We start from the raw sequence: 8,866 nt of genomic DNA on the forward strand, positions 1-8,866 counted from the left end.
TTGAATTTAACATACATAAATATACCAAACGATCCATTCACTCACATTTTTGGCTTAATTTAACACAAGATGAATACGTTAGAAGGTATACAAATATTATATTAAAGAATAGATACAACAAAACTATGCATAGTAAAAAAAAAGTGTATTTATGTTGGAGACAATCCATTTACGTTCTTGTTAACAATTTGTATTGAATTTTTTAATATATTCGAGTGTTAATCTAATGTGATTGTTATTTAAAGATTTTATGTTTAATTGATATTCAACGTTTCTTAGTGTCAAAATGACACAATTCATGAGTAAGTGAACAAATATAACATAACAATAAAGTGTTTTAAAACGTAAATTGTAAGATAAATGAATAAAATTTGTGTTAATTTAACATATCATAAATGTTAATTTTACTGGCAAAAAAATGCTTCCACGGTTTGTTTACAAACTGTATTATCTTTTTTTGCATTTATTCTCTTACATAATATTTGTATAATCTTCTAACATATTCATCTTGTGTTAAATTAACCAAAAAATTTAAGTGGACCGTTTAGGATATGCGATTTATGTTCGACATATCTTCTTCAACAGTGTATATTTTTTTTATAATTAAAATAATATAATAATTAGTATAAATTTTCTTGCAAATAAAAATTTAATTAAAATTAAAAAATTAAATTAGTTACAAAATTAATTACAAAATTAATCTTTTAATTTATATCTTTTAATTACAATTAAATAAATCCTAATATTAATATAAAATAAAAATTCGGATTACAAGAGAATTTCAAGAAAGGCTGAATCTTTCAAATACACTGTATAAATTAACAAATGTGAATCATCTTCAATATGGCTGAATCATTCAATTATCTTGAAGCTATAATGAATAATATGCAAAATATATTCGAAGATTCGCGAATTAGCCCTGTAGAGATCGAAATGACCAAATTTGGTGCAGAAAAAAAGACATGCAACTTAAAAAAAAAGCAGAATTCTGAAGATAAAGTCGTCAAATTCCGTTGTGATTTTCCTTCCACGCAAGTTGAGGTGATGTTGGCAAGAGGTTGGACTCAGGTAATTTTGTCAAGTTTCTGATTTTATAGGATTTCTATACAAAATACCGCATAATAAAAAAGATATTCATTAATAATATACATACAGATGGAAAAAAACAGAGAGAAAGAGAGAGAGAGAGAGAGAGAGAGAGAGAGAGAAAATTACAGCACTCTCATCATTAAAAAAGCATTATATAAATCCTGTTAAAATTAATATATATAGATATTTATCATATTAATTTTAACAGGATTTATATAATGCTTTTTTAATAGTGCTGTAACTCATTACAGATAAAATTCTAACTTTTTAATTTAAATGCTTTAAAATAGATGTTGGAAACAGTGAATAATTAAGAACATGTCAAACATTTTTTTTGCTTTAGACAAGCTTTTACACAAGCAAAGTGTGATGAAAAAAATGAATACAATATTAAAGCTTGTAATAAATATCTCAATTTAAACTATCATATGTATCTCCTGAATTAAATATTTTGTTTCTAAATTTATATTGTTTGCAAAGTTTCAAATTTATAGTAATAAAAGTACCACATTAGTGGAGAGCTTTATATCTTTCTTTGAGATAGTCGATCCTGAAGATACTAATTGGCATTTATGGTGGTGCGATACGGGAGATGTGCTGCGACAGGCGCTGGACGGGGACCGAAAGAAGCTGCGCCCTTATCAGCGGGTGCCGCACTTCCGTAATCACTATGAGCTCACGCGAAAGAATTACCTATATCGCAATCTCAAACGTTATAGGAAGGCCCTCATAAGGGCTGGAAAAATTGCCGAGGCTCGTATTAGCGATGTCATGCCTGTAACCTTCGAGCTACCTAGTGATTATCTGATGTTTGTCGAGGAATATCATAAGTAAAATTATTTCTTATTGTTTATATTACTAATTAAAGATTTGTAATTAAATAAATATTATTAAGTTTATTTTTATTTTATATTTCTTTCTATAAATTAAGTTCGTCACTATCCTAAGTCTTATGATTTTATCGTTATCTATAAATATTATATTTTATCAGAAGGTCTTATCGAGAAAAATATTATAAGCAAGTAAATATCAGTACATAATAGTGATATCTTGAAAATTTTTCTCAAGATATAGATATAGTATACCTATACAAAAAGAAACTTTTCCAAAGAACTATCGTTTTTAAATATATTTATTCACAATATTATAAAATTCATATATCTACACAATTTCTATAGTAAACTTTTAAATTTTTTACATTAATATACACACATACATACATATATTAAATGTATTTGTTTTACATTTTATTATACACAACAAAAGTCTAAGAATTCTGATTCACAGAATATATTTCGTATTCGAATAAAAATATGAAAGTAAATTTTGGAGATAAAGAAACGATCCTAGTTATATAGAATTAAAATTGTGAAGTTAGAGAATCTCAATAAGACGATAAATGATAATTGTAGACAACAAGGAGCCACATGGATCGTCAAACCAGTAGCAAGATCACGAGGCAACGGTATCTTTCTATTTAGGAAACTGAAAGATCTTATAGAGTGGAAAAGCAGAGAGGCCAGATCGCAGCAATCAGGAGTGCCAGCTGAAATTTATGTTGTTCAAAAATACATTGATAATCCTTATCTCGTCGCAGGTTAAAATTCATATCTTTTAATTTTCAATGTTGATACAATCATTTAAATATATTAATTAATAATTATAAGCTCAACAATTAAATATATATTCACATTTTTTGATATATTTATATTATAAATATACATTTGATATATATATATACACACATTACACACTAAGAAAAAATTTACTAAATTTCAATAAATATTTCTTTGAATAATTCTAGCCGAATATTTACTGAATGTAAAACACATATTTATTACATACAGGGATCATTAGTTTGATTCAACTATCATTATTTTTTCATTTATCTAAATATTTATTTGCTATAAATAAATATTTCGCTAGGACTATTCAAAAAAATATTTATTAAGATTTAATAAATTTTTTCTCAGTGTAAGCAATAAAATTTTATTAAGTTAATATTAACAATAAATAATAATATAAATAATATATAATATAAATATATAAATATATAATATAAATTAAGTATAATAAAAGTTATGTATATATAGTTGAGAAATTAAAGTCATGAAATTCAAGTAAGTGTACGTGTATATATACTTAAATTTTATGATTTTATTAATTCTTCAATTTTAGTAATTGAGAATATTTATTTGTAATATAAAAAATATTATACATATACACTGTATGTAATTTTAAATTTTGTCTATTAATTGCTAATTGATGTTAGTATTAAATCATTAAAATCATGAATTAGCTCCATGTATTTTGAATTCTTCCAATATCAACATTTCTATTTTACAAAAATTAAATCTCTGATTTCAGGGCGAAAATTTGATCTACGCATTTACGTATTGGTGACATCATTTCATCCTTTGAAAGTATGGTTAGCTAGGGAAGGTTTTGCTCGTTTATGTGGCCAATTGTTTGATCTGGAAAACATTGACGACAACAGAGTGCATTTGACGAACACGGCAATACAGTTGAAAGCAAGTCGAAATCTCGAGGGTATCTCTTTGATAAAAGGCGAGAATGAGGAGTGGAGCTATAAATGGGCATTGAATAAGCTCAGAGATTATTTGATAGCTTATTATGAGGCGGAAGTGGTTGAAAATTTGATGCAACGCATTGCGGGTATTTACAAAAATGATCAAATTACTGTTATTAATAAGATTTGACAAATAACATAATCACTTTACGATTTATCTTGTGTGTGCGTATATGTGTAATGTATGTGTAATGTGTTTGTACATATTATATCTATATTTATATTGCAGGCGTGATAATGGCGAGTCTACTGGCAGTACAACCATCTATGATGCAAGATCGCAACTGTTTCGAGCTCTATGGCTACGATATACTGCTCAGTGATGATCTTCGACCTTGGTTATTGGAAATCAACGCATCCCCAGCCTTAACAGGCACCGACAATGAGGATCAACGTCTGAAATCCGATCTGGTTGACGACGTCCTCAATGTCCTCGACTTTGAGGTACCAGTTATATATGAATTCTTTCTCTTGCTTTTTATATATTATTATCTATACTTATATAGTACATATATAGTTAATAATAAAAATATTTATATTTTATAAAAATATTTATTTACATATTTATATGTACACTTATAATTATTTCATATATTTTTATATAAAATTTTTTTATTACGTTTTTGATTAAAATATTTTTAAATATAACTGTTATTATATAAAATCTTTTAATTTTGAAAAATATTTCGTATAAATAAATAAAAAATTTTGATTGAAGGGTTGCTTCAGTGGACACGAGACCAGAATTGGGGGGCTGGATCTGCTCTGGGACGATGGACCAGTTTGGACCAGCTGCCCATACCCCGGCATTCGTACGGATGTGATTTCCAATGATCTCAGGAGACTCAACATCTTTCTCGGAGCAATTAATGATCGTCAAAAGCAGCTCTCTTTACTGAAAAGTCAGCTAATTGAAAAACGAAAAGCAGGACAAGATTACTCTTCCATGGTGCAATATTGTTTAAAATAAATAGAAACAAACTTTAAGATGTCAGATTACATTTAAACATTATATTTTTAAAGCTTGTTACCTAACAAATAATTGTCATTCATTAGTCTTAATTATTATCTCGATATCTTCTATATAGATAATCACAAAATTCTCTCATGAAATTTCTAACGAGTTATTAAATATTCTTCGCGAAACTGTGCCACTATGCAGAAAGAATGCAGCTGGTGCACTCTCGCTTTTACATCACATATCTTGCTCCTTCGTCATTTTTTTCTTCGTTTCCAGCGTCAAAACTAAATTTAGCCGAAGAGACTTGTGCGACTTCGTAACCACATTAACCAGTCTTTTCTACTTGATCATATATAAATATTATTTAAATCATTTATTTATGATAGCAAAAAATATCTTGATTATGTTTTCAGGTTATTTGACGTTTCTTCTTCCTTTGTCATGGATTATTTGCAATATCGATATAAATAAAGATAAATAAATATCTTTTTTATTAAAACTTAATATTCATTTATCAGTCATATGTTTCAAAATTTGGATTAATTAAAAACTGATCAACACATTTGTGTGATTCTAACAAATTAATTTTCAAAAATCATTATTAGATGTTATCAGTTTAATAACTTTAAACTTAAACAAATTACATAAAATTTTTAATTAAAAATAGCTTCAAGAATATTATCAACATTTTGAATTGTTAAACTTAAACAAAAATGGTAAAAATCATTAAAATGTAATTTAACTTAATAAGAATATTATTAATTTGTTATTATAAATGTATATTTATAACAATTTAAGAACAAATAACAGCTTATGAGAAAACGATGGTATCTTTGTTTTAATTAACCATCGATTCTAAATTAGAAAAATCAGTTCCATTAGAAATAATATATCTTATTTTTACTTGGAGTATCGTAAGTGTTTAGAGAGGCTGTACTTTGGACTATCACAATTCTTATTCGTGTATATTGAGAGTTCTTAAAAGAACGTTGAGAAGAGCCTTCTTGAAGTACTAAATTTCATTTCTTCTTCTTTACAAAAGCACAATTCGTTGGAAAAAACAGTATTATAATCTGCAATATTTAATGTATTTTAAAAACAGTTTAAATTAACTTGATCCATTTCCGACCAGTGACGCAAAAACACAATCTTTTTCTTCGAATCAGTATTGTGGAACTCGCATATAAAACAGCTTATGAGAACCTCATTTCTTCTATTTTAATTTACTCATTTCAATACCTATCGAAAAAATCAATCTCCGCTGCAGACAGCATGCAAATATCGACTTCAATACAATTGTAGCGTTTATTTATAAAAATCAATCACGCCAAAAACAATCTTACATAGTTCCTTAATTTACAAAGATCAATTTACCACTCTACTAGCAGCGAAAATCAATCTTGCGAGTATTGTACCATCTCGCGTGTATATTGATCTCGCGAGTATCAATTTCTCAAGCTGCACACGAAAATGAAAATTTTATTAAATTTGTTCATCCCAAGGCAGGTTTAATTTCTAATGCTTGCAGGCGAAAAATCGTTATACGAAAAATCATTATCGCCCAGGTACGTTTATTCTTCAAAATCAATTCCCTATGGCGTAGCTACGCCAGAAAAAAAAACCATAGAAAAGTCATTGTTTCGTTTGTAAAAACATACCGTGCCATACACAAAAATCGATCGTGCGAGAATCTTTGATACGGTAAGGATCAATTTCCTGTGAGTAAGACAAGCGAAAATCGTCCTTACGGCGCGGCACGGAGGAGAGGTTTACGTCTATGCCGTGTTGTAACGTTGTAACTCACCTTGCCGCTCCTGGCCGCCGGTGAGTTTTCGACGATGTCGTAGATGACGTGGGCGGCCGGCAGGCCCGCCGACGCCGAGGCGCCGAGCAACGAGAAGCCGAAAGAGCCGCCGGAGCCGGAGTCGCCGCGGCACAGGGTGACCAGCAGCTCCTCCTCAGCCATCACGGCACATTGATCCTCACCTCTTCGCTGTCATTTGCCGTATAATGTCACCTTTTCACGATATCACACTACCTCGCACTACCTCTCGCACTTGTGCACTTCCGATCCTTCCGATCGAGGTGGTAACGAGCAAAGGGCGCACCTTCCTTATTTGGGTTATCCTCGCCCTCCGCGCTTCTGTCACCCGACAACTGTGTATCTATCACTCGCACACCCACGCGCGGGACGAGGAAGCGCCCTCCCCTCTTCGTCGCGCCGCACTGCGAACGATCCTCGGCTGCGCTCGGTCTCTTTCGCTCTCATTCGACGCTACAGGGAGGAAAGGAGATGTAAGGCGACTGCTGCTGCTGCTTCGTGCTTCACTCTGCATACGCTACTCTTTTCTCGTAGATCAAACCTACTCGGACTACTCGATAGATTAGATAGTCGGATAGATGTCATAAACAGCGGCGACACGTATCGCAACGAAAGACGCGCGAGAGTACAAATACAATAATAACAACTTTCTCACCTGGCCGGTGGACACCCCGCAACTGATTGAGCGAGCGCGCGGCGCCACCTGCGCGCGCCACCGGTCTTTCACCTCGTCACCGAGTCCCCCTCCATCCTTCGCTAAACCGACCAATCGTCCAGCGTGCTGATCAGGAGCGGATATAGGATATAGACGAAAGACGAAAGACGTGGAGACTGGTGGAGACCATGGACATCTTGCAGTTTTCTTATCTACCTACGTGTTATATATATGTTGCGCTCAGTAAGTGTTCGTATATATCAGAAGATTGTACATTTACGCGGTTTACGCAAAAAATATAATAATAAATGTATCTACCTAATGAATTTTTTACATGTAATAAATGTTAAAGATAGAATTACGTTAATATCAATAGCGTTAATAACGTCTCCCCGAATGCACACATGTTATTATCTGAAATGAAAGAAATTCGCGTAAATTTAACGTAAAACAATATATGTAAAAATGTTAAGTAAAACGTAATCTTGAAATATACACACGGCACCGGCCGCACCCTGGCACTACATATTATATGTATATACCGCTTTTTTTTTTTACCGATTTTTTAAAAACTCTTATATCTCCAAACTTATTTTTGAATATGATTTTCCAAAAGGATCGATTGTTGTCAAAGCAATAACGATTAAAATTCAAAAAGAATTTATTTACAAGAAATTAAGTCTATCGAATCACACATCCATAGCCATTATTATTGTGTAAGAAAAAAAGAAATACGAAGATGTTGATGAGAAAAGAGAATATGAAGAGGTAATTATATTTTGTGGTGTCGTAAGTGCACTGTCCTCTTATCTTGTTGAAAAAAATATGCGTGTATGTATCGCGTCGGTATCCAACGGGATTTTGCAAAAGGTTTTTTTTAGCCACGATTCGGCACTGTTGGCGGACGCTGACGCGGTTGATTGCGCTAATGGCGCTATCCTCAGTCAGCCGAGCGACTATGGAGCCGATTGCACAGTTTGTCAAAGAGTCCGTCCCGAACTATCTGGCCGGCCTACCGATTCCCAATTCGATAGGCGGATGGTTCCGACTGGGAGGTAATTTCTATCATACATTTCCATATCTTGCAAAAATAATTATACCTCGACATATCATTTTCCAGACTCCGACATAACCTCTCGATTTAAAGACGTGTATAATTTTTTTTAATTTAACTTGTTTCACTTCTTTTTTTTTTTCTTTATACCAGTGAGGGACTGGTTCGCCCTTGTACCACCTACTGCCCTTCTCGCGAGTTTGGGATATATGTCCTACAGGGCGTTTTGTCCTCATGGCAGACCTGCGGTATGTCTTTTTATTTGCTTCTTGTAGAAAATATCAAGGACAACACAAGAATTAGTTATGATATTACTAGAAAAGTTATGTAACTTTCAGATAGTATCTTTTCCAAGTATCAATTCACCATAAATTTGTTGCAAAGTAGATGGAATAAGTTTAACTTTGTAATTATGTTCTTAATTGTGTTCTGTATATTTATTTCTTATATATTTGAGTAATAATATAAAATATATATTATCCTATCTTTCTGTCTCTCTTTTGTAATATATAAACTAATAAGGCTGACCTAATAAATTGAAAAATTTTAATAAACTATAATTCTTCTTAATATTTTTATAAAGAAAGTTTAAGTATTATACTTATGCAAATATATTTCTAGTGCAAAAAATATCGTAGCACAATGATGAAGAATCTTTATCTGTATTTTAATTAATTCATTTTATTTAATTTTTT

The 8,866-nt window shown here is 31.4% G+C and overlaps 3 protein-coding genes across 12 annotated transcripts in view; 2 read left to right on the forward strand and 1 right to left on the reverse strand.

Moving 5' to 3' along the window:
* The window catches only part of LOC108747221 (PH and SEC7 domain-containing protein 1), a 22,349-nt gene extending 15,073 nt beyond the window's left edge, over positions 1 to 7,276 (reverse strand). For 4 of the 10 annotated variants that reach the window (XR_001939225.1, XM_018484570.1, XM_018484566.1 and 1 more), the window contains exon 1: positions 6,445 to 7,215. Coding sequence is in view for 8 of the 10 variants with exons in the window: in XM_018484570.1 (XP_018340072.1) it covers positions 6,445 to 6,606 (162 nt within the window). In the remaining 2 variants the exon portion in view is untranslated. Of the gene's footprint in view, positions 1 to 6,444 lie in introns of all 10 variants that reach the window. The other 6 variants (XM_018484572.1, XM_018484571.1, XM_018484567.1 and 3 more) reach the window with 4 other exon arrangements.
* LOC108747223 (probable tubulin polyglutamylase TTLL9) lies at positions 861 to 5,026 on the forward strand. The gene is made up of 6 exons (XM_018484577.1): positions 861 to 1,068; positions 1,630 to 1,919; positions 2,502 to 2,686; positions 3,457 to 3,765; positions 3,909 to 4,123; positions 4,398 to 5,026. The coding sequence occupies exons 1-6, from the start codon at positions 877 to 879 to the stop codon at positions 4,647 to 4,649; spliced, it is 1,443 nt and encodes a 480-aa protein (XP_018340079.1). The 5' UTR covers positions 861 to 876; the 3' UTR covers positions 4,650 to 5,026.
* A 722-nt stretch (positions 7,277 to 7,998) lies between the features above and the next one.
* LOC108747225 (CDGSH iron-sulfur domain-containing protein 2 homolog) overlaps positions 7,999 to 8,866 on the forward strand; it is a 1,797-nt gene continuing 929 nt past the window's right edge. The window contains exons 1-2 of the mRNA XM_018484580.1: positions 7,999 to 8,172; positions 8,325 to 8,419. Coding sequence (XP_018340082.1) covers positions 8,046 to 8,172; positions 8,325 to 8,419 — 222 coding nt within the window. The 5' untranslated portion in view covers positions 7,999 to 8,045. The remainder of the gene's footprint in view (positions 8,173 to 8,324; positions 8,420 to 8,866) is intronic.

This window comes from Trachymyrmex septentrionalis, unplaced genomic scaffold (genome assembly GCF_001594115.1).
Source record: "Trachymyrmex septentrionalis isolate Tsep2-gDNA-1 unplaced genomic scaffold, Tsep1.0 scaffold196, whole genome shotgun sequence".
Classification (NCBI taxonomy): domain Eukaryota; kingdom Metazoa; phylum Arthropoda; class Insecta; order Hymenoptera; family Formicidae; genus Trachymyrmex; species Trachymyrmex septentrionalis.

Bases quoted from the DNA above. Each gene is read 5' to 3' on its own strand.
- LOC108747223 (XM_018484577.1), top strand. From the start codon at position 877: ATGAATAATATGCAAAATATATTCGAAGATTCGCGAATTAGCCCTGTA. The intron at 1,920-2,501 runs GTAAAATTATTT...TGATAATTGTAG, and splicing joins TTTGTCGAGGAATATCATAA to ACAACAAGGAGCCACATGGA. The intron at 4,124-4,397 runs GTACCAGTTATA...TTTTGATTGAAG, and splicing joins TCAATGTCCTCGACTTTGAG to GGTTGCTTCAGTGGACACGA.